Source organism: Callorhinchus milii, unplaced genomic scaffold, assembly GCF_018977255.1.
Source record: "Callorhinchus milii isolate IMCB2004 unplaced genomic scaffold, IMCB_Cmil_1.0 Scaffold2, whole genome shotgun sequence".
Taxonomy (NCBI): Eukaryota; Metazoa; Chordata; class Chondrichthyes; order Chimaeriformes; family Callorhinchidae; genus Callorhinchus; species Callorhinchus milii.
This window is the reverse complement of record NW_024704743.1, coordinates 110,775,335-110,801,975: the sequence shown is the minus strand read 5'-3', so window position 1 is coordinate 110,801,975 and position 26,641 is coordinate 110,775,335. Positions and strand designations below refer to the sequence as shown.

At 42.3% G+C, this 26,641-nt stretch overlaps 1 protein-coding gene across 1 annotated transcript in view; it reads right to left on the bottom strand.

Annotated features, from left to right (window-relative positions):
- The window catches only part of znf704 (zinc finger protein 704), a 67,212-nt gene that overhangs the window by 27,562 nt on the left and 13,009 nt on the right, over positions 1–26,641 (bottom strand). Inside the window, exon 3 of the mRNA XM_042331686.1 lies at positions 25,666–25,913. Coding sequence (XP_042187620.1) covers positions 25,666–25,913 — 248 coding nt within the window. The remainder of the gene's footprint in view (positions 1–25,665; positions 25,914–26,641) is intronic.

Here is a 26,641-nt window from a genome sequence, read left to right as displayed (position 1 = left end):
AGTAACCAACAATGATTCGTCCACTTTCCGTGGAAAAAAAAGCATATCCATCTGCCTGGGATTCTTTACTCGGTGAATTATAATCCTCAGTCATGTCACTGGCCTGTCTCGACTCCAACGGTTCCATGACCCGATTCGAAAAGAGGAAGGGGTTTCTTTCAGTATTGTGACTGGCGAGGCCAGGACACTGAGAGAAATCTCCTCCTCTTCTTGAATCAGGACCTGCTGCATGGTGCAAATTGGCTGTCATGTTTGTCTACAAATACACAGTTACTACACTTTACAAATTTGTTTACAGCAATTTCCTCTGAAGCACTGAGAGACATTTTGTCATTATAAGTTTCATTGTATTGAATGCACAGTTTATTATCAGATCATTAAGACTTGTCTTCTGAGGAGTGTATGGCAAAGAGAAAGAGAGACAGCGAGAGAGAGGGAACCCACGTGCATCATTATAAAAGAGGCATCTGAGTCCCTATTTTACTCTCACGTGCCCCCTAATGGCTGTTTTTATAGTAATGTTGTGAAGATACAGTATTATGAATAGAGAATCGGAATCTTTACACTGGTGAGTGACCCAGTTATAATATACCTTACCATTTTAATTCCTTCTCTCTCCCAGGGAAGTGACATTAGCAATGCTATATTGGGGCTGTCCTGTAAAGACATATTCAAAACTTCTCAAAGACACTAAAAATTGCAGGCTCTTTCTGCTTTACATGTGTGTTTCTTTGCACAATTCAATTTCCCACACATCACACTATACAACAGCATAAACAGAGGCTTTGCTGCTAGGCTACTGTCAGCACCTTCTCACCTCAATGTTGACCACAATCTGCACAGATATTCACTCCATCTTACAAGGTGTGGAACCTCGGTGTCCAGTTTAACCTGCAATTGTCTAACAAACCCTAGATTTGGGCTCTCTCTTACTTGGATTACCCACGTTTCCAACACTGCCAGCCCCACCAAAACCACCTCTCTCCTCACCTGCCGAGATGCTTCCTCAGACCCAGTCTCAACCATACAAGTGCTTTGTCATTGGACTCCCCAGCTCCTCCCTACGCAGCTACAGACATCTAGAACTCTGCAATCCGTGTCTTTTCTCCGTCTTTCAAACACTACATCTGGGCTCTCACTCACTCAAATTTCCCTCACCTCAGTAACATCGCCTGTCTCCATAATCATCTTTCTCGCTGGCTGCCAAGACCTTCATTAATACCACTAATCTATCTTACCCATCCTCGCTCACTTCACTGGCTCTCACTGACATGAAAGGTGCTGTATCAAAAGTAAATTGCTGTTGTTCTATATGTAGCAGTGATGTATTTCCTGTTCTATATTAGCAGTGATGCATTTTCTGATCTATATGCAGCTGTTATTTTCAGACAAACTTTCTTGAATTATAAAGTGAAATTGTGGGTGTTACAGTAGCATAAAATAGGCACATTTCTCTCATCTACTGTACAATATTTGATAGCTGCTGTGTGGATTGTTAATCTTAAATGCCCTAATTTTCAAAGGCAAAGTTTGAAAGGTAGCATTTTTGCTGAAGTTCTTTCTGATTATGATTGTGAAAGGCTTATACTATTGATCAGCAATCCAATAGCACAGTTGATACACTAGAGGTCAGTTGCATAACACAGATGCGGGTTTCTTTGTTACTGGACTCTCTATCCCCCAGCAGATAGAATTCAAGATCCTCATCCTCGCATTCCCTCCCTCCTTCTGGAACTTGCTGCCTCAATTTCTCTGCCTCACCCCTTCTTTATCTGCTTTCAAATGCCTCCTGGAAACCTACCCCTTCAACTGTCCCAATCCCTTCCTCCCTTTCCACCACCACCACTTGCTCCCTGGCATATATATGGGGGTGGGAAGGGGGCAGAGAAAGAGAAGAAATTATGGATATAATTACACCGAGCAGTGTTGCTGTGAGCCACTTGTCAGACAAATGTAAACTTGTGGCTTGTATGGATACATACACAACTTGTATGTGACCTCTTAGTGTTGGGAAAGGGAGAGCAAATATAGACCAGATGTTGTCAATCACCACACTGACTCCATTTATTCCGTCACACCTCATAAAAACACTCAGACTCATTAGAATCCCTGCTCCTCGCTTCACCCCAAATGGAAGCCTTTGTTTAGAATTTTAAAAAAATCTTTACATCTTTTAAATTATAAATAAAATACAAATTATCTGGATTGAATTTAATTAAACTGCTGTAACTGTTCCATCCCTACTGGCTGAGTAAAATATAAACCAGGTTATTAGCCTGGCTCATTGGTAGCACTCTCACCTCTGAGTCAGAAGGTTGTGGGTTGGTTCCTCACTTTGGGAGTTGAACTCATGTTGTCTAGGTTGACAATCTATCGCAGTGCTACTGTTGTGCAATAATGTTGGAGGTACTAGCTTTTGGATGAGACATTAAACCAAGGTCCCATCTCCCTGTTCAGGTGGACATGAAAAGACTCCATGGCACCATTCGAAAAGAGAAGGGAAAGTTCCCCCAGATAAAATTGGTCAATTCATGGCTATTGCTGTGTGAAAATTGTCTGCCACATTCGCCTAGAAAATACACACTTCATAGCTTCGATGTGGTTAAGATACTCAAAAAAAATGCAGGTTCTTTCTGCTTTCTATGTGTGTTTATTTGCACAATTCAATTTGCCTCGCATCACGCAATACAACAGCATAAACAGCCCCTGCCAGAGTTTGACACTGATGCTGTGTCGCAGATGTACAGCTCAGTAATCCCGATGAGCTCATCTTCCTTGCTGTCCAAAGGATGATGACACAATAATATTCACTCCTGGCTATTTTAATCCCTTCCCACAGACCACAGCAATGGATGAATCTGATGCAAATATTCTCAAACAGCTTTATGTTGTGAAGCTGTCTGAAACAGAAATGAGAGTGTGGTGCTAACTCCCCCAGCCTCCGTGCCTGTAGTGATATTGTTCACTGGAAACCTGTTTATTCAGACACTGCACAATGCAGAGGGAGGGGTGGGGGGAAGTCTGGGCGTACACAGAAATATTATTCATTCTAATTAATCAAATAATTCTATTAAAAATTAGAAATTATTTTTAAACAATGCTATGAAAACAGAAATCCGTGCAAAATGCAACTACATTAATGGTTAAAGTTTCCCCAGGTGTATGAAATAATGGCACAAGTTCCACTTTACATAGCTGCTTTATAACCTGGGGTGAACATTTTGCCCAGTAAATACATAATGTATTAATGTATTTACTGGGCAAGTTTCCTTCCTCCACACACACACACCTCTGTTTACCTAGCAGTAAGTAGGAACCTGGTTGTTAGTCAATTTTCCGGCAATAATAATTCCTTCAAAAATATAAATGAATAAATAAAAAAATAAAAATTATTTGGTCACTCAATCCACGACTGCGCGTTTCGTCCAGAAAATAAACGATCAATTCACTTTACAGTATATTCTGTGAAGCTCTTTGAGACGTTTCAATGCAAGGATTATTATTATCACTGCAGCCTGAGATGACGAGTTTAGATCTAATGCATTGGCAGATTTGTAAAGAGTTGAGGGGGAAATAATTTGACTGCAGTTCCAAGACAGTATTGATCCTAAGGCACACTGTTTTTTTAAAGTATTTTTAATGCAACCTCTCCCACATTTGATGGATTGATTGGAACAAATAGGAAACTGGATATGAAAGAGCTCTTTACACACAATAAGAAACATTCATATAACTCCGTTGGAGCAGTTCAGAAACAGGGCCAGATACGGAGTAGGGGAGAATGAATTAATTTTGAGTTAAAGAATTTTCCTTCCAAAATTCTGCCTGCTCTGCCTTGCTATTTACGGCTATGGTCTTAAGGCTAAGACGAGAGAGATTTTCACGTCTCTGATCCAAGTGTACTGATGCAGGTAGTATTAATTCATACAGCAGTTACTGACAAATGGAAGTGGATGAACATTGCCGTTAATAATTGGTACCTTTCTACATTGAACCATCATCTATAATGGGCTGCGTTGGCAGAGCAACGTCAATTTTTATAATCATAATAAGTCAAAAATTAAGGTTGACAAAAGTTGTTTAAAAGGAAGCTCAGGAGAAATATTTCCAAATGTTGCATTGTCCACGAACCGGTATTGTCTCACCGTTTCTTTCAATATGATTCAATCTACAAATAAACAGGACCAGCGTGACAAAGGAGAGGAGGTTAAGAAGGAAACACTAGGAGTCTCCTTAAGAATAAGATGTCAAGACTGCAGCCCCGAATGGCCTTTCCTCCAGTCACTGGTGTACCCGAGGCCACCTTCTTATACTGCACCTCAGGTCTTCTGAATGAGGTAGCATCAGAGCACGTCAACCCTACTGCAGCTGAAAAGGTTCTCAGACGTTAAAACTGCAGTAACAACAAGAACAACAACTTGCATTTATGTAGCACCCTTCAGCCTGGATGGCATTTCGGAGCGCTTAAATATAACAGTATTACTATTACAATATAAATTATAAAAGTGATTTATGAAAGATAATACTGTATTGATGATAATCTTTACATTTGAAGACATTGGAAGGGCATCTCACACCTTTGCAAGATATACTATATTTTGTAAGCAAACACAGCAGCAAATCTGCACACCACAATGCACCACAAACTGCCAAAAAAATTATTTTAGGTCTCAACTATCAATGTTCTCAACGGTAAACATCAGTCTGCCACAATGCTAGTAGTGTGAATTATTTTTGTGCACAAGTCAAACTGCAGAATTTTATGCTTCATCAGTGAAAGCAATGCTAACACAATAATATTTTCAGTTACACCACTCGAGCTGTGAAAAACACCCAGCCATCCAACTGTTAACAATTGGCCTTTCAAACCAGTGTTGTATTCAGAGAATATTCAAGGTATTCCTCTTTGACTGCGCTTTCTGTCATTTTCCCCTCCTCACCTACCTTAGCTTCCACTTCCCAGCTCGTGTGCCCAGCCAGCAGTAATAATAACAATAATCTTGCATTTGATATAGCATCTTATCTTGGACACTTCAATCCACGACTGTTTGTGGGGCATTGCTGTGTGCAATTGGCTGCCGCATTTCGCCCACAAAATATACAGTCAATTCACTTACAGTGTATCCTATGAAGCGCTTTGAGATGCCTAAGAGTGACCAATTTTTTGTTTCTTTTGGAAGGGATTATTACCAATAAGTGTAATTTTTGAGCGGTTCCAATAGAGCGGGGGGAACAGACTCTTGAGAGACAGGAGAGAAGGGCACCCTATAACTAAGCAGAGGATGAAGAAAGCCCCAGTAAGAGGTTACGTCAGGGTTATTTCTGCCCGAATGCCTGAGGGGAAGCCTGATCCTAAACGTATCCAGGCAGGTGATAACATTTCCCAAAAATAATAAAATAAAAACTCCAGAAAAATGACTCAAGGCAGTCGTTGCCCTGAGATGAATTGCAGTGAAGCGGGGTGAGATGACGGGTCCAGGCGACACAATGAAGGCTTGTTCTGTCTGTCGGCTGTTCCGTGTCCTGCAGCACAAGCTCTCACTCTGCAACGGGGCGCGGGCTCAATGAGGGCATTGTTCTTGTGAAACGGGTCCTATGATGGAACGCCTTTATATTTTATTAAAGGCCACAAATATAATCATTTCTACTAATTTGACAAATGACGCGGACCCTCAAACCCGTCCGCCTGATCCCATGGAAACGCGGGCAGGAATCGGCGTAGTGCAAAAACACCTCCTCTTTTTATGGGGGGGGGCGGGCGCAGTGTAATGTTTAGCTTTTGCTATAGGTTTCTTTTTCCCCCTTTCGGCAGAAACCTTGTCTTTTTTTTGATTTTTTTTTAATTGTGCAGTTCATCTTGAATGCAATTCAAGTTGCCCACAAAACACACAATCAATCCACTCTATGTATATCCTGTGAAGCGCTATGGGACATCCTCCCAACGTGGAAGGGGCTATACCAGATGCAAGCATTATTATTAGAACCGCAAAGGTCATTCTTTTTGAACAGTGGTCTGAAAAAAAGTTCTGCTGCTTTCTCAGCCTCCCGGACGTTCAATGATATGCCTGAGAAGGGAATGTTTTTTCTCTGTCATCCACCGTTTGAACGAGCAAGAAATAAATAACTTTTTGGAACTTGCACACCGGGATACATTAGTCATTGATACATTGTGAATTACCCCATATGTGTCAGCCTGGCTCAGTTGGTAGCAGTCTCGTCTCTGAGTCGGAAGGTTGTGGGTTCGAGCCCCTTGTCGGGACTTAAAACTCATCTAGTCCAGGCTGACATTCCAATGCAGGGCTGCGGAGTCCACTATGTTCCCTGAGATGCCATTCTTCAAATGAAATGTCAACCTACGTCAATCTGTTCAGGCGGACATTAAAGTGCTATGCGAAAAAAGAAGTATGTTTGTCCCAGTGTCCTGCTCAATGTTCGCCTCCCCCCATAAATAAGATTGGTCATTTGCTTTATGGCTATTTGGGGGACATTGCTGTGCCATTTTTACCCACAAAACAATCACTCACTGCACTTTGCAGTATATGCGTGAAGCTCTCTGGGTTTCCAGGGAAGGGTGTTACATCAAATGTAAGTTTTAATATTACTATGATACGCAGGTGATTGCATCCGAGCTGCTTTGTCAGAGTACAGTACATACAATAGCGAGACCAGTAACTGAAATGGCTGTGAGTAGTGAGTTGGAAAATGAGTCTGAACAGCTACAGGTTTTATTGTATTACTTCCCATCATCGTTAGTGGAGCTGCCAAAGGTCTCAGACTGCGCCTCACACCAGGGGGGGGNAAGAGGGGTCAGGCCTGAGGGAAAAATATCCCAAGCAGATTCAGAAATAACTTGTCTGCAAGACAAGAACAATGTTGCTCAGCAAGACTCGATGGTGGTGCCTTAATACTGGCTCGCAAGGTGGTCGTGGAGCTCTGCAACCTGCCCGGCTCAGGGCGGAGATGTGAATACGTGAAATACACTAGTCGGGCAGACTGAGGGAGCACATTGTGTTAGGGAATTCCGGAGAGAATTAGATAGCTGTTTAGGGGAAGAAATCGATTGAGGGGTATGAGATAAGAACACTTTTTTTCTTACTTGGCGGCTGCACAATAATAATAATAATCCTTGCATTTGACGTAACGCCTTATCACATCTTCGAAACGTCCAAAAGCGCTTCACAGAATATACTGTGAAGTGGATTGACTGTATATATTTTGCAGGGGAAACATGGCAACCAATTGCCCACAGCAGTGTCCCACAAACAGTCGTGCATTGAGTGACCAAATTATTATCATTATTTATTGGGATGATTACTCCCGGAAAAGTGATCTGCCTTATCACATCTTCGAAACGTCCAAAAGCGCTTCACAGAATATACTGTGCAGTGGATTGACTGTATATTTTGTGGACGAAACGGGGCAGGCAATTGAGCATAGCAGTGTCCCACAAACAGTCGTGGATTGAGTGGCCGAATTATAAATGACCAAACAAGCCTCAACTGTTTATAAGTTGCTCTGATACTAAGTTCCTAATGGAGTTTTCCTGTCCTGAACATTGCTAAGCTCTGATGGGTGAAGATTTACTAGTGATTATTGGTCAGTCAGTGCCACTGGGGGCACAGACTGTTTCACACACAGGAAATACCACTTTAACCTCTATCCTCCATACCTAATTTTCTTAAACCATTTCCTTGGGAGTTTATGCCTCAATTTGTTTTCATCAAGGCCAAAAACGACCACCCACTTCACAGCTCCTGTTGACTTTTCTGTACTTTGTTCAACCCAAAAGTCAAAGTGCAACGAGTATGGAAACCATTAAATGGTTACAATGGTTTGCTAAAGGGTAAAGCAATACAGTAATTACAATTTTTTTGATAATGACAATTATCCTTAACCACAAAGGCTAGAGAGAGGGATGGGGAGGGAGGGAGAGAGGGAGAGGAAGAGAGTGGCAGAGAGAGGGAGACGGAGGGGGAAGAGAGAGGAGGGAGGGAGGAGGGAGAAGGGAGAGAGTGTATGTGTGTGAGAGGTAAGAAAGGGGGGGGTGAAAGAGAGAGGTAAGAAAGGGAGGGTGAACGAGAGAGATAAGAAAGGGGGAGTGAGAGAGAGACACACTGTGAGAGAGTGATTGAGAGAGGGAGAGGAGAGATTGAGAAAGTGTGAGGGGGAGAGTGTAAGAGTCCGAGAGAAAGTGTGAGACGTGGGAGGGAGTGAATGTGAGAGGGGGAGGGGGAGAGAAAGAAATAAAGAGGTTGAGAGAGGGTGATTAAGAGTTTGAGAGGGGATATAGAGTTTGTGTGGGCGAGAGTGTGTGTGAGAGAGAGGGAAGAAGGTGGGGGTGAGAGAAGGAGAGAGGAGAGTGATTGAGAGGGGTGAGGTGGAGTGTGAGAGGGAAGAGAGAATGTGAGAAGGGGAGTGAGGGAGAGTAATTGAGAGAGAGAGTGTGTGTGTGAGAGAAGGAGAGAGTGCCTGAGGAAGGGGAAGGAGCCCCCTCCTGCTCTCCCCCTCTGCCCTTCTCTTTCCCCTTCTTCGTCCTCCATACCCTCTCTTTCTCTCCCCCAAGCTCTCCCCTCCTCCTCTCCCCCACCCTCGTTTGCCCCTCTATCTCTCCCCCTTTACCCCTTCCTCTCTTACCCCTCTATCTCTGCCCCTCTCTCTTCTCCCCTCTTTCTCCCATCTCCCTTTCTCTCCCCCTCTCTCCCCACCACACACTCTCTCTCTCCCCCAACTCTCTCTCTCTCTCTCCCCGCATCCCCCTTCTCTTTATCCCTCCACTCTTTCCCACTCTCTCTCCCAAGCTCTGCGCTGCATCCTCCCAACTGCCGGCTCCTGCCACTGCCCTGGGAGGATGTTCACCAGGGAGCGTTGGAATGTTGGAAATGGTCTCGGGCCAGATGCGGCCCGCGGGCCGCCCTTTGGCCCAGGCTGGATGTGGCCCGCTGACTTTCTCAAATAGGGAACCTGGCCCATGGCAGCCAAAAAGGTTGGACGTTGTAAGTCAAAGTGTCTCTCAATCACACTGCTGCTCAATCCTGACCTCTGAAACAGCCCCCAGTCCTGTATCATTTATACTGTACACAATTTAAAAAGAGCCTTAGTTGATCTCACAGGGGAATTCCGAGAACATCCTGTTACTGCGCCAACATTCAGACCCAGGTGGACCTTACATCCCCTGAAGCACAAGCTTTCAAGATCTAGCTTAATATTTTTTCCCCTCATTTTATCTTCCAGGCAACAACCAGCTGTTGTTGCTGTTGTTGTTGTGGTATGCCACCCAAACCCACAGGAAGGTCTTCATGATAACAATGCTTCATTAAAGGGTTAACTAGCCCCGAGGATGCACATAGCAAAGGCTCTGAGATCACTCCACCCACCCTTTCTCCACATTAAAAGATCCTTACAGCTACAGTGCAGGAGCTGACACCAGAATAGCCTCACAGACCAAATAAACTCCTGTGGAACGTATTTGGAACAGGCACATATAATGCAGGCCAGGCATTAAAGAGTGGACTCTAATCTCACTGACCTTTACCCTGTGTTTTCACAGCACCGCCCTCTCTTGGCAGGGACTTCCATACCTTCTGGAGCAAAGCCATTTCTAAGCACTTGGTACAAGGCCAGGGTACTCCCACATGGAGACCGATAAGAGCTCCAAGACAACAGTCTGCGAAGACGAGGCTTTGGCGAATACAATATCGTCCTTGTGCGGGGCCATAGATTTATAGCATTTTCTCCCATTAAAAGACTGCACAAGCATGTGGGCGTAAGCTGGCCTTGTACAGAACTTACACCTTAGTAACCTATAAGGGCACAATAATTTGAAACCTTGAAGTAACTCTTCTTGTAACCCACTGGTGACAAAGTCTATGACCGAGGTATTGCCAAATTATTATTATTATTTATTTATTTTTTGAAGGGATGATTATCCCCGGGAAAGCAATCCACCAATCGACTAACAACTAGGTTCCTATTTCCTGCTAGATAAACAGAGGCATGTGGAGTCAGGAAACTTGCCTAACATTTCGCCCCGTCGGGAATCGAAACTGGGACCTCTCACTTGCGAGGCGAGTCCTCCAGCTTCTTATTCAGCGGCCAGAATGCGTAAGGAGTAGGCTGCCACTAGGTGGAAGAGGGAGTTTAGAAAGGCTTGTGTGAATCTGGAACGTGAACTCACACAACGAGCTGAACTTAATGGGTGGGCAGGGGTTTCTTAGCACTTCCCATTAAAGCTATCCCAAGAAAGAAACATAACTAAAAAGATCAAAACACAAAATACTGCAGAGGCTGGAATCTGAAACAAAAACAGAGAGAGAGCTGGGAACACTCAGCAGGTCAGGTAGCATCTATGGAGAAAGGAAAGTGAGTCAATGTTTTGGGTCCACAACCCTTCGTCAGAAGTTGAGTTCTGACGATGGGTCATGGACCTGAAACATTGACTCACTTTCCTTTCTCCATAGATGCTGTCTGACCTGCTGAGTTTTCTCAGCTCTCTGTGTTTTTGTTATAACTAAAAAGATGCCTGTTATTACGATCGAGATCGGATGGTATTAAGGACCTCATGTTATGGTTTCATTTTTATAATCTGCTGTTCAGACAGTTACGAATTGGAGTCTAATTTATGGTAGTTCTTAACAGAATTCCTTAATAAGAAAACTCAAAGAGGGGGGTGGCAGGGAAACAACAGCAATGCCAACCTAAAATAGAGCTAGATTTTTCAGAAGTGATGTCAGCAAATCTTTGTTGACACACAAGGCAACAACAACCACCACCACCACAAAATTACATTTGTATAGCATCTTTCACGTCAGGAGGATGACCCAAGGAGCTGGAAGACAGTTCTCGAGCCAAGCTGGGGGTCGGGATCGGGGACGGTGGAGGGCAGGGGGGAAGCAGGGTGAGCGAAAGCACGGTCGAAGAGGAGTGTCTTGCGATGGGTCTGGAAGGGGGCAAGGGAGGGAGCAAGGCGGAGGGACTGTGGGATGGAGTTCGAGAGGGTGGGGGAAAAATATGGAATGCCTATGTACTGCCCTAGAAGGTCGTAGAGAGAAAAAACAACTGGAATGTTTAAAATAGATAGATACTTAGGAAGTGATTAAGGAGTATTAAGAACAGGGTGAGGAAATGGGATTAAAAAGTCGAATAAACTGGCAGGGCAGGCTTGGCAGGCTGAATGATTTCCCCTCATTCCTATGCACCTAAACAGCGCAAATTAGAACCAATTGGTTTAGGATGTAAATTCTACTGACAACCAGACTCCTCAGGCACCACTTTAGGAAGGAAATCATTCAGTTCTACGCCCCCCCAACCACTATTTTTTAAAAAAAATTTGTACTCTCAAAATCAACTGAGTTAATCTATTGCCTGCATTATATTAATCTTATGCTCCTGAACAAGTGGGTTGAGTTTGTCTCTCAATTTGAGTCTAGTTAAATCTAACCTCCTCTCAATCTACTGGTAAGACTAACAGAATTCCGTAAAGGCCAATGGGCAGAGAAACCACAAACATTCAGAGAGAAAAAGTGTGTTAAACAATGTGGGCTGCAAAATGCAATGTTATAGTTATCGCTGGTGATAATCAGCACGTTGATGAGAATTGCACTGTAAACCTGTTTAACAACAATAACAACAACTTGCGTTTACATAGCACTCTTCACCCAGGGTAGCGTCCCGGAGCACTTGACAGTGGCAGAGTCTGACCCTGAGCCAGGGGGAGAGGGAAGGTGACCTTAAGTACAATCAAAAAGGTCTTTAGGCAGAATTTGAAAGTGGGGAGGGAGAAGGCAAGGGAGAGGGATTGAGGGAGAGAGTTCCAGAGTTTCAGGGCATAGTAGCTGAAGACATGGACACCAATGGTGGTGGAGACGAGGGACGAACAGGAGGCTGGTGTGATGAGGGTGCGGAGTTTTGCGCGGGTGAGAATAAGGGAGGCGGAATTCTGAATTAGTCACATTTTGTGTATTGTGGAGCTGGGGAGACTAGCGAGGAGGGATTCGGAATAGTCCAGTCGGGAACTGACCAAGGCCTGGATGAATTTAACTACTGACCAGTTTGGAGAGACAGCAAAGAGGCTGATGTTTGCTTCTCATCTTTCAATTGCTGCTACTGTGGGGTTGAGATGCGCTTTGAACTTGTGTAACTAAACACAAACTCAGAGCTTTGTTTGCTAACTGCAATTAAGTGTACTCTTCTTTCCCCCAAACAATTTTCCTTTTCCGATACAATACAAATTTACATTCATACGGCGCTTTTCACGTCAGAAAGACATCCCAAAATAATCCTAGCTTGGCACCTGTACTGGGGGTGGGAGCTGAGGGGAGCAGGAGGGGAAAACTGACCGACAGCAAAGTCAAAGAGGTAGGTCTTGAGATGGACCTTGAACGAGGTGAGGAAGGGAGCGAATCTGATGTTAGAAAAGATATTAAACAACTTTAAAACTATCTCAACTGATCTTGAGCAGTCGAATGCTTCTATTTTTGAGTGCAGGCAAAATTACCCTGTATTTATTTACAATATTTAATAATAATCCTTGCATTTGATATAGCGCTTTTCACGTCTTCTAGACGTCCCAAAGCGCTTCACAGAATATACTGTAAAGTGAATTGACTGTATATTTGTGGGCGAACGCGGCAGCCAATTGCGCACAGCAGTGTCCCACCAACAATCTTAGATTGAAAATGACCAATTTATTATTGTTTTGTTTTGGAGGGATTATTATACTGGGTTTCTCGCTGAAATTCTGTGTAAACTGGGCATTAGAATTATACCAATCCTCGAAACAGCAAACAATGGAACGGGTGTACTTTCTCAGCTAAAATGAAGAGCTGTAGCACTTGTTAAATAAGATTAACGTTACATTGTTGGACTTATTCCCTTAAACCACTGATTGCAATCTGTTGTGCAAAAACTGTCTGAAGTTCTGTTAGTTCTGTAGCGTAACGGACAAGCTAGGGTGATGGATCTTAAACCAACTAAACAACCTTAGCCAATTGGGAAAGTTCCTTCCTCTTCCAAATGGTATTTTGGTGCCTAAGGGTGTACATATCCAATCTCTGCGCACTAATTTTGAAAGGAGAATTTACTTAGAGAAAATCATGTTTGAAGTGTAGAAAATAGTAAAGGTCACAGAGGTGAGAACCTCAACGTTTAACGACAGCAGCAAAACAGGCAGGAGGTAGGTAAAAGCAAATTCCTAAAAACCCGGAGAAAGCTATTTACAGTACGCAGGGCAATGAACTCTTGATATAAACCTATCCCTCAGGCCTGGCTTTACTTGGGATTGGTATTAAGCCAATCAAGATCGGAGGACTCTCATACTCTCAAATACAGCAATTAAATAGATGGGACTTTTAAGGAAGTAACCATGTGGCCGTTTTTAATCGGAACATACAAACCAGTATTGTCATCCAATGTTTCTTCTGCAGCTGCAAATGTGGTTAGGCTGGGAGCCAGAAAGAGCTGAGGACTCTCCATTACATAACACATAGTGTTTTTCACAATACATGGTTTGAAGTCGCTTTCTCCGCACAAAGATTGGACTGATCACATGCATTTCAGCTTCAACCCATGATTGCTTGTCCTCTTCAGAGGATTTGTTGCACTTTCTTCCCTGTGCAACAAAGAGGGATTCACTGCTTAGATTTAAGCCTTCCACCGATCTATCTGGGAGCGGGGGTGGGAAGAAAAGTACCTTAATAGCAGTTAGAAAACACAGCTCTCAGCTTGTGTGTAGGTACCCATGTTCAAGCTACCCTCAGTGGGGGTGCAGTCACAGCTGCTGATATGGCTGCAACACTTTTGCTTCTATGGAAGATTGCTGGGCTGGCAGTGGGTAGAGAAGGGGGCTGGCAGCGAGGATGGAAGGGGTTGGCACAGAGGCACCAATAGCAGCCAAGAGGGTGACAGTGTCTCAGGATGATCTGCCTTAGCAGCTGAAGGAGGCTGGGAAGACCACAGACACAAATGTATAGAAGAACAGATGTTACCACAGCAGTTAGTGCTCAAACTTTAAGAGTTTCTGCATCGTCAATCAATGAAGTAAGCAATCAGTCAAAGATATAATCGATCAATTCAGCGTAAACACTGTGCAAATGGTCAGCTAAACAACCCTAACCTGAAAAAAAATCTTCTTTATCAGACCCTCACAAAGACACAGTAGATTTAGGTCTTACACAAGAAAAAGAAACATGATGGTAGGGTATATTTTGTGATATATTTCGCAACTGATTTCTCAATACAAAATGTGTAATAAACAAATTTCTAAACTGTCAAACGTCCAGAAGATAGAATGTGGGAGTGATTACACAGGAGTAACCTCACTGATGGTGTCCAAGTATGAAACCAATGCTTTATAACAGGGTTAGAGGTGTGAGGGAGGGGGTGTTATAGCAGAGCCTGTATGATGAAGAATTTTATAACAGAAAGCTTTAGAGCTGAGGATTTTATAATGTGCAGTTTTACAATGGAGTCATCTATAACAGCTATTTGAGCTCCAAGATAAAATCATGGGCTTGACATGACTCCAAACGCTGTTTTTTTAATATATTACATACAGTAAGCTTTGGAGGAGTTTTAGTTTGTTCTGTCGGCAGATGCCAATGAGGATCCCGAGAACAAATGTGTCTGTGTTGTTAATGAAGGATTTTTTTTTGATCAACTTGCATTGCTGTGCGTTCACACTGGAGAACGCACAGCAACGCAAGTTGATCAAAAAAGAAACACTTTGAATTTCAACAGCAATACTGAGGAGCTCAACATAGTGGAATTTCAATAAGCCTACGATTTTTCCAGGAATTGTTAATTTTCTCCTGCTAAAAGATCTTTACTTCAACCTTTTATGGGAACAATCGTAAAAAGCACATCAATAGCAGCACAAGTGCAGCTGTGCAATAGACTTGTGGAATAGATTTCTGAAGCAAAGGAAGAGGCAGCTCGATATATTTCTAGACTGATTTGTTTGGGGATAATGGTGAGGAGGTGGAGTATATTGTCTTCACATTCACAGAAAGAGATGGTTTTATTGAGTTCTTTGGGCTTTTTAATGAGCTTTATCTAGTCTGGATAATTCTTATGTTCTTCTAATTCTTCCAATCGATAGAGGATGGTGTTGCATTAGTCACAGAGCCCAGCAGGTTCCTCAAACTCTTACTACACCCTAGTGGGAAACTGGGCCTCAACAAGTCTAAAGAGATAATTTGAAAACTGTGAAGTCCTATAGCGCAGTGGTTAGAACAGTTGCTTCGCAAGTGAGAGACCTGGGTTCCCAACAGGGCAAAACGTTGGGCAAGTTTCTTTACTCCACTTGTCTCAGTTCACCAAGTAGTAACCTGATTGTTAGTCGATTGGCGGATCGCTTTTCTGGGGTTAATAATGCCGTGATAAAAAAATAATAAATTAATTATTTTACTTTACAGTGTATTCTCTGAAGCGCTTTGGGATGTCTCAAAGATGTGATCAGGCGCTATATCAAATGCAAGGATTATGATTATTATTATCATAAACCAGGCCATCCCACAAACATAATCTTAGTTATGTGGTTCCAAATGTTACTTGTATTTTTCACCATCCATTTAATGGTTTGAGTAACTGTGGTGGCAATTATTGCTTCCGAGCAGTAATTATTAATGTGGTGCCTGAGGTGCCACGAATGGAGCTTCAAGCAACACATCTGTTTCGACCACCTGGAAGTAAAATACATGCGAGTATGTGTGAGCCACAGCCAATCCTTACACACAATGGGGAGCAATTTCACCTGGGCCTACATTAGCTCTATTTATGTAGCATTTCGGAGCGTCTAAAATTTCACAAATTCTTAAATACAGCCTTACCTTAATTTTGTGGCCAGTTTTCTCTAAGTTCTTTTAAGAACCATAAAAGAGACTTCCAAAATTAAGCTGTATTTAAGAATCTGCCCAATTCTAGACACTAAATTGCTACGTAAAATCTTGACCCAAGGGAACATCTTCTTCTCCACTCCTTCCCATACACACACACACACAAAATAAAAGCCCTATATTTCTCATTTAGCCTGTAAACGCAACCACATAAAAAATCATAAATTACTCCTGGGTGGGGGGGGGAAAACTTTGAGGCATTAGCTTGTCAGAGACAGGCTAGCTGGTAACGAAATGACACTGAATAAAATAGGCAAATTAGTTTTCTGATGTGCTGATAAACAACACAATTCATCCTTTTCTGACAGAAAATAACACGCATCGAGTTGGGAGAATTGAAAGGATTAGCCCCTTACTCAGACACAATTTGAATCGAAATGGTGGATTATCTTTTTACACTCCGTGTTAAAAAAAAATCTCTCCATAATCCAGCTCTCCCTAAATCCTGGGACACTGAGCCAGACTGCATTTGTGTATCTTTATTGCAAAAAAAGGAATTGGTTCCGGACAAACTAATTCAGGGCATCTTCTTAAATGGGTTCTGAAAAAGAACAACAACACAACGATGTATCCACCCCTCCACAAAGCACTGGTGTTGGCAAAGCTTGGTGAAAGCAGAAATCCTTTCATTTCTCTGCTCATGTACTTTCAATTCAATTTGGTTTGTGCCACCCTCGCCTTGCCCCCTCCTTTCCAATCATCAGATCGCACCTGAAAGACCTTCTTCTTCAACCGTGTCTACAGTCACCTCCCCAGCTCATCATCTTGCTCTGCCACTATCAAGTACTCTGGGACTCTACCCTGAGTGAGAGCTGCTATATAAATGCAAGTTGTTGTTGATGTAGCAATTAAAGGGAAAGATAACTGATGGAAATAAATATTCTGAATGAAGGATACTTGCCTCCAGATCTGGGCCATATTTTTTAGTTAAAAATATTGCCCCCTTTATTTATTCCCCTTGTCTCATGAAGCAGCTGACTACCCTCTGGTATACTATTTCTCTGGTGTTAAATGCCCTCTGAATGGCTCACTCTTAAGTGCGAGTCTATTGATCGATTGTCTACTACAGAATAATTCTGTCAACATCCCTATGCAGTGATTAGGCCCCTGCAGGCTTTCAGTCATTCTGCCTTGGAGGAAGCCTTCAGAAGAACCAATGACATCTACAAAATCGTCCAGGAAAATGAGAAGACTAGGCTGAGTTCAGGTTTATGGAGCTGCTGCAAAGTTTATTCTCGTGGCTAATGTGTCCCTTGAGAAAAAATGTCATAACCATAATTTCTTGTTTCATGGTGATATATTGCTGTAGAACACAGGAAACCAGTAATCAAAAAATCTGAGAAACCTTGAGAAACACTAGTAAATCTTGGAACCACATAAACCTGGGCTTGACTTGTTCTTCAGCCAGCTTCTCTCTGCACTTCAAACTGATTGAATCTTAAGAGATTCACATCCTGACACAAGCCTATTACAGAGTTTGGATAATAAATCTTGTTCTGATTGTCCTGTGACCAATGCAGCATCAGATACATCACAAAGAGATTGGGATACTGTATAATCAGAACCATAAATGACAAGAGTTCCTATTGCAACATCAAGAGAATCATCCATTTCTGGTCCATGATACTGAAAGCACCACAAGCCAATTTATTGACTCAAAGCCAACGGGCAATAATACAGCAGTGCTCTGTCTGTGTGATACATCAACAGGTTATCATTCATCATGGTTTTCTTGAGCTTTGACATTGTTTGTAAAAGGGGTATTAATTTATACTCATCAGAGTTGGGCTGTTACAATAGTTAGGTACACTGTTTAGTGCTTTGCACTGGTTTGAGACACCAACAATTGGGAGAGCATCATTTGAAACAGAGAAGCTGAAAGAGAGCTGCAATATTTCTTCAGAGACTATAACACCAGCACTACAGTACATCAATTGTACGAATAAAATAATAAAAACATTTAATGTTCAAAGCACTTTACCTGAGAACCATAATTTTCTTTAAGACTGTGACTCGGCTGATTTTCACAAGAACATGACAACATAAGAATTGCTAGACAAAAGAATATCAAGGTCCATCCAGTTTGTCTTCCACCATCCTGGCAGTTGCCTATGCATGTCATGTCTCAAACTATATACTGTACCCCAAAATATTATTTCCTGACAGAAATCTATCTAATTTGTTCTTGAAAGATTCAACACTTTCTGCTTCCACCGTCTCCCTAGGGAGCCTGTTCCATACATTTACTACTCACTCACTGAAGTCGTGTTTCATGGCAATCATACTCTTTGTTTGATAGGTATAAATCATTAAGTATTAGACAAGTCCTAGACAACCTTCTTTTAATGTGTAACATTTCAAAATCATTCAACGGATTAGATTAGGAAATGACAAAAGTAAAGAAGTCTATTTCAGCACAGGACTTGTTGGCGTTTGAAACTATTTGTTAAAAGCAGAGATAAATCATTGACATAATGAGCACTGATTCTATTAAAAGAGTTGCTGGAATATGATTTTAATAAGTTTAATAAAAGTATTAAGTGCCCAAAGACCACAGCTAGGTATTGATGATTTGTAGAACAAGTAATAAATGGTGGGAGTTTGGCTAATTCTGTTATTGATGCTCCATTTTGGAGCAGTTTATTACTCACTTCAGTTTCTGATGGTAAATTAAACACTCCTGATGCTAGGTGGTAAGATCATAGCTCTAAACAAACAGACACATAGAAACAATCAATCCTGGTTGATGGTGCGTTAGCTGATCTCAGCCATGGTAGCAGTAAGAACATTACAGTAGACCTAACACCTCTGGGCAGAGGAAGGGTAAAATAATCAACCAGAGGTTTCTGTTCTTCTGTATTGTGACCTTGCCCACCCCCACTCCGGGTGGCCGGGGAGCATGAGGCAGGCCAGTGCCTGCTGAGCGGGGAAGTGGCCTGGTTGGTACGCTTTGAGGACATTGCAGAGGTAGGGTGGGGCAAGACCATAGAGACATTTAAAGGTGAGGACAGACCTAGAATGAAAGCCAGAAAGGAAGAAAACATTGGCATAGCAGGGTTTGAGCAAACCGAAGAGCACTGAAGGGAAATTCAAAGTCACAAGAAGAGTGCGGAAAACATAAAGTCACGGTCCTGCAACTTCTCGCTGGTATCATTGCAAAGGTAGCCGTGTGGAACATAGAAAATGTACATTGGCTCAGTGGGAGTCCCTCTAAAGTTGGGGTAAAATGCAGAAAATGTTGCAGTAAAATGTATTGCTGTGGCAAAGTGCACTGTTGCAGTAGAGTAAAAGGTGCTTTGTTCTGCCTCTAATCTGGTCATGCAAAGCAAAATAAATATCCACACCAGGTTGCATTGCAATTGACGAGGTTCCATGCAGCTGATATGCAGATGGTTGGCACAACAGTGAGCGATGGCGCTGGTTGTATAAGTGGTTGGCTATCAGTGCTGAAGGGGAACTGCTGTCCCTTTCATTCGCAGCCCTCAGTGTAGATACTGGCAAGAGCCTGCGGCAAAGGAATGCAGCGATTTTGCAAAAGCAAAAAAATCCAAGATTATTATCAGGTTTGAAACATCGGAGAGTTTCAGTAACTACCATGAAGCATTCCGTATGCTCTCCCCACGTCACTCCACTGCAGTGTTTAAACAGCGACTGCATTCCTGATGTTCACCAAAAGGTCAGGAGGTGGACGGTTCAGGACCCATCGCCACTCACCTGAACTTGCTCTCCCAAGTGCAGTGAGGCCTGTCTCTAATGTAGCATCGCAGCCAATAAAACACTGCCTGGAGGAGAGACTTTCTGATCGGGGAAAGAGACGGCTGGAGAGGAAAGGTCACATTAAACAGTTTGTTCCCATTCAACCGTATTTCCTTTTGACTGATCGCGGAATACTTCTGGCAAGGCTCACAGTGAAATCTGGGACCCAGTCCATCCTCCTAGTCCTCTCTCCCTGGATATTAAGGGCAGCACAAAAAGAAGAGCGATGGTCAAATAAATCTGTGTTATGGCATCTTACCCAGAAATTCTCAAGGGCTTCAATAGCAAAGCTCTGGACTGCTTCCACTCACATGTGGTCAAGCTCTGAGTAAGTATCTTCAGAGCTGTATTCTTTTTGTTGGACAATGTCAACAAGAATACAGTACTCTATCTCAGAGATCAGAAGAGCTAAACAGAACCAGGCTGGAACTTCACAGAGACTTCTAAGATTATCAAAGCTTCTAAACAACAACAACAAAATTACATTTGTAAAGCGCCTTTCACGTCGGGAGGACATCCCAAGGCGCAGAAAACAACAATGCTTCTGAAGAGGAACAGCCTCCTCGTTTATTTACTCGATCAATCACTCTTCCTTTCTTAAATTGAAAGGGAAGGCTGTGGAATTAAATGTTCAACACAGGAAAGAATGGAGTTGGAAACAGAACCATTGCTTACCAACTGGAAAGTATCTATGCTAGCACATGAGGAAGATAGGAGTAAATGGAAAAAACACCATCTGCCTAATTCATTCCTCACTGCCACTAAAGAAACAGCCGCCAAAAAAAACATGACACAATGGAAACATCTCAGAAATCAGTATGAATAATAATAATCCTTGTATTTGGAACAGCGCCTTATCACATCTTCGAGACGTCTCAAAGCGCTTCACCGAATATATTGTAAAATGAATTGACTGTATATTTTATGGGCAAAACGTGGCAGCCAATTTCGCACAGCAGTGTTCCACAAACAGTTGTGGATTGAGTGACCAAATTATTTTTAAAAATTTGTTTTGAAGGAATTATTACCCCCGGAAAAGCCATACGCCAATTGACTAACAAATGGGTTCCTACTTACTGCTAGGTAAACAGTGGCTTGTGGATTAAGGAAACTTGCACACGTTTCGCCCTGTTGGGAATCGAACCCAGACGAGTGCTCTAACAACTAAGCTACAGGAATCCACTCACAAAAATAAGCTTCTGCCATATCCTTGTGTTTTCCAAGCTCCTTGCTTCTACCATAAAGCAAATCCCATCCTAGTGTCCTATTCTATTGGATAAGATGTCCACAAAATGAAAGGATCAACAATTAAAGTAATACAATTGCTGCCACTCGAAGCTTCGAAAGAGATGTAAGGAAATCTAGAAATTGAGGCTATTTGGCCCATTGCCCTGTGCTATTGCAACCTGTATGTCAAAGTCACCCTTCATTGTTAAGATCGTTTTCCAGCTCCCTCCCCACCCCATCTCTGTGTCCCTTAATGTGATTCAGCAGCTGCCACTTCATCACAAATACGAACGCAAGTAATTTCACATCATCCACCCAGCTTCATCTGGTCAACACATAAAAGCCTGAGGTGGAAGGCTAGAAGTGGAAGGCAAAATGAACTGCAAATTAGTAGCTGTTGGGAAGCAGAGCTACTGTATTTGTGCTCCTTGGTGCTATTTTTAGCTTCTTTTGCTCGCATTGTTTATGTGGAATAAGTGCCTGTCAATCGGGCTAGACCTGACTTGCTGGTTTAAATTTCAACATTGAAAGCTCTGTACTTCACTGATTGCTTAACAGTAGCCTGCTGGGTCTTTGATAATAAATCGATTTCACACTGTGTCCAAAGTACAAAGACTTTGGGTATTTTGCAGATATCAGAAAATAGAGATTTTTAAAAAAAAAATTGCAATATTTATGAGAATCTCAAAACACTCCAAGTTAATTGCTGGCTCAGTACAGGGTCTGTTTTTTTCTAAGCAAACACATCAGCAATATTCCACAAACAGCCATGAAGTGAACGACCAATTTTATCTGGGTGATTGTCTGCCTGGAAACTGGGGGAGAAACTCCTGTTCTCATTTTAAATAATAATAATAATTAAAGCTACCCCTCGTGAAGGGCGCTATATAAATGCAAGTTGTTGTTCTAATAATCCTTGCATTTGATATAGCACCCTATCACGTCGTTGAAATTTCTGTATATTCTGTGAGTGAAACACGGCAGCCAATTCCGCACAGCAGTGTCCCACAAACAGTCATGCAGCCATACCCCAACATACACTCTGGGGTCTCCAAGCTTTGGCTCTTGCCAACCTGCGCCTAATACTTTCTGGAATTAGGTAAGCAACAACAACTTGCATTTATATAGCGCCCTTCACACCAGGTCGTGTCCCGGAGCGCTTCACAGTGGTGAAATCTGTCATCTAAGCGGAATGTGCATTCCATTTTAATAAAATCATCTCGTGTGTAGGTGGGATGCATGGAATATTCAGCTTGGTTTGGATACTCTTAAGTATGGTGATGGCTTTCCACACGTGCGCTTAAGCTCCGCACCTCCAACTGGTAGAATCAATGCTCAATGGGAAGGGATGTGTGTGTCCGAGGTGGGATGCATGGAATTCTGAGCTTGGAAAACCAAGCAAAAAAAACACATGTGAGGGACTCGTAAATGTTAAGTGTATTCCATTCCTCAATTATTGTCAGAGATAATTAAGGAACACTTTACTCCTGCTCGATGTCCATCTATTTTATCCCTTCTCGTCATCCAGCCTCACCATAGCACAGTGCTCCATAAACTTATTTGTGAGGAATAGATATAAATGTTAAGTTGTTGTTTATTCACTGGATACTGTCCTTAGTGACAAATTTGAAACTAAACCCAGGCCACACTCACTCTATGCGTGAAAGTCTTTAAATCATGGGAGCAAAAGCTTGACGAACCAGGGTTACCTCTTCAGCAAATGTAACATTTTGGGACAACAATAAATATAACTTGCAAATGCTGAAATCTCATTCATAGATTTCTCCCTTCTTTGCTAGATGCTGATTTGAAAATCAATGTTACAAGTAGCATTTTAGAGTGAGAAAGTTGTCCTAAAGCTGTCGAAGAATCAAAATCTCCGTCCTCACCTAAGATGCAAAAAATAAAAATTTTCAGCCATCCAATTAACTGTGGCAGATATCATTCTCCCGAAGCCAAGGAAACATTCGGTCCCAAACTCGACACTAAGGATAGGTCATAAAAACACATTTCAACTGAAATTTCTGTCCATCCCTTAACTCTATTGTCAATGATAATTAAGGCATGGAGGAAATTTAAAATTTAAGAATACCATAATTTTGACTCCACCTGGCAATGTGTTGAGGTTTCAATACAGTTTTATTACAAGAGGGGGTAAAAAAAACATTTACAGCGTGGCAGGAAGCAAATAGATTAGGCCATCTCTGCCAGTGTTAATTGGGAAAGACAATAATTCTAAATAACAGGTGGTGAATAAAGTAGGAACTTCACACCCTGGACAGATTGAGCGATGTTTTTCACACTTCTAAGGGTTAATGTTTATTTTGTAATGAAGATCCTGTTCAGCTTCAGGATGTAGAATTTTATCAGTTTCTGGCAACCAAAGAAATTTCAAAACCTCACATGCAGGTTATTGGTTAACCCTTTCACTTGTTGAACGGAAACACCAACAGAACACACATGAGCAGAGATTTACCATGGATTGTATCATAATATTGTAACTCACTACTCCTCGCCTGCAGCATCTACAACAGATTACATCTATTTCCTCTTTACGCGATCAGTAAATAACTGTTTGTGGTGAGGTATTATTGATGGGTAACCTTGGTGTTGACTTGCAATGTGGACTTACTTACCTTGACCTCAGTCCTCTGGCTGGTGTTGTTTAGGTTGTCTTTAATAAAACCTCATTTAAAGGCTCTGTTCTGTGGACATTCATTTATAATAAAATAATAATCCTTGCATTTGGTATAGCACCTTATTATGTCGGAAGGACATCTTAAACCGTTTCACAGGATTGTCTGTGAAATGGAATGACTATTTATTTGTAGGCAAACACTGCAGTATAATTGCACACAGCAATGTCCCACAAATAGCCATGAAACTAATCCCCTTTTTTCTTATTTGGGGTGTGTGTGGGAGGATTGTTGGCCAGGACACCGGGAGAAACTCTCTTCTCTTTCTAATAGTGTCATCTGATCAGTCAGACAGGACTTCAGTTTAACGTTTCATCTGAAGGATAAATCGCTTCACTGCAGTGCAAGTGCTGAGGGCAGGGGATCAAGTGCACAGGGGTGAGGGTTGCTGGGGCCTGAGCATTATTGTTGCAGTAATGAAGCTGGGAGCACTGGGAGCCAGGGATAATGTGATTTATGTGGATAAGAAATATGGTTCTCTGACACTGAGCTAAAAGCTTCTTGCATTTCTGTACCAAGTCCACTCAGTCTCCTTATCCCCTTAACACTCTATTAAGCCATTACTGAATGAGCAACAGTGTTTAATGGTGTTGAACAAGTATTAATGTAATAATAATCTTTGCATTTGATACAGCCCCTTTTCATGTCTTCGAGACGTCTTAAAGCGCTTCACAGGATACAGTGTAAACTGCAGTGACTGTGTGTTTTGTGGGCAAAACACGCCTGGTGGCTGTCAGCTTTAAATGTACTGTTTAAACAGTAAACATCTCAAGATGTAATTCACTGACCGCACCTTCAGTCATCTTTCCCCTTCCCCCGCAGCTCATGACCCCAGCTCGGGTGCCCAGCCAGCATTGTCCATTGATCTCCGGAACCAAAAAAGATGATATGAATGTAAATTGTATTGTACTGTAACACACAATGGTGATACAATGCAAGATGTAATAGCGTCACCAATGATAATTGTAATAATAATAATCCTTGCAATTAATATAGCGCCTTATCATGTTTGCGAGTCGTCTCAAAGCCCTTCGCAGAATATATTGTAAAGTGAATTAACTGTATATTTTGTGGACGAAACTACTGACTGCATCTTTGATCAGTATGAAAATGATCATAGGTGTCCTCTGGCAACACATTGGATAAGGTGATAAGGTCACATGCTGAGTTTCCCCTGCCCCAGTACAGACAATCCGAGAGTACAACAACAGCAAAATTACATTTCCATAGCGCCTTTCACGTCGGGAGGACGTCCCAAGACGCTGAAAGTATGGTAGAAACCCTGTTATATCATGCCTCTTTATAACGTGATTGGGTGGTGCACCCCCACCATATTCTTCACTACAAATCCAAAATCCTGACATTGTCACATTCAAATCCGTCACCGCCTTTCAAATCGCCCTTGAAAACCTGTCATCGCAGGATGTGTTGTGACTGGCAACAACAGGATTTCATGTGCGATGGAGCCGGAAAGCTTTCTGTAAGTATGAGCAGCGACGTCCTGATGCCAAGTGACCAGCGGTCACACTGGATTGCTTCTAGTTATAAGACAGGTTGATTATTATTGATCCTCGGTTGGAATTTTAAAGATCCTCAGCGGGAATGTTCTGGGTTCTTTTCCCCCCCTCCCACCCCCCCGCCACCTACTAAACAACAACAACTTGCCCTTATATAGCGCCCTCCACGCAGGGTAGCGTCTCAGAGCAACAGTAGCGGAGCCTGACTACGAGCCGGAGGCCGATGCCAGTCGAGAGGAGGCGGTGGATGGTGGATTGGGGAGTGAGGAGGTCGGAGAGGTAGGGAGGTGCCACGGAGTGAATGGATTTGAACACGAGTGAAGTCGAAACTACCATGTTACAATAGGATTCTTGTTAGTTGCAAAGTTGGCACAAAACCACTAAGTAATTATTGGATTCACTGTTATCTGCGCGTCTAGCTCTTTAAAAGGTGTCCCCTCTTGCTCTGGATATTGTAAAATGTTTGCAACACTACTTTACAACGACCGGTTCCCCAGTGTATTGCAAGAACGAAGGCTCCTAGCCTGATATAAATATGCAGTCCAGTGTGATGATGATTTTTGTAGCCAATTCTCTTACCTTACACGGGGGACGTCAATGTTTGAAGAGACAACTTTTCGCTTTTGATCTGAGATGACAGCCACCGGGCGCATGTGATCCTTCTCGTGCTCCTGAAGGCGGCTGACCTTTTTGGTTTCCAGTATTTTCATGGCCTCGATCTTCCTCACCAGGTGCAGTTGCTGTTCCAATAGCTTCTGGTGGCTCTCGTTGTGGGTGTGATCATGCAGGGATGCAAGGGAAGGAATATCCCGGCCATTGCAATTCAGCTGCAGGAAAAATAACAAAACGCTATTTATTTAAATATTTTGATCCATCCATCAGCAGCAGTAAAGACTCCAAAATATCTTTATAATAATAATACTTGCGTTTGATACAGCGCCTTATCAAGTTCTTGAACCGTCTCGCAGTGTTTCACAGGATATATTGTAAAGTCAATTGACTGTATATTTTGTGGGCGAAATAATACATAATAATAATAATCCTTCCATTTTATATAATTCCTTATCAAGTCGTCAGGATGTCTCAAAGGGCTTCAAAGGTTTTTACTGTAGGCAAATGTGGCAGCCAATTTGTGCATAGCAATGTCCCGCAAGCAAGCATGAAGTGATTGACATGTTTATCTCCTGATGGCTCTCGTTGTGGGTTAGATCTTGCAGGGTTGCAAGGGAGAGAATGTCCTGGCCATTGCGTTTAACTCCCAAATATAGGATGGAAATTTGCAACACTTCAGAACTGATTCAGGGCCCGCAATTTTTGTCTCAACATTTGTAGTTGTAGCTGGAAGTGTTCCGGTATGCTACCCTGCATGAAGGGCACGATATAAATGCAAGTTGTTTTTGTTATTAATGGAGAAATTTGGAGAGTAAAAATAATGCAAAATAATACAAAATCCTAACAAACGTCTTATTGTTTTTTTTTGTTGTGTCCAAATTCCTGCGTTACCACTGTAAAAACCTTAATTTGTCCTCATTACAACAACAAAATTACATTTGTA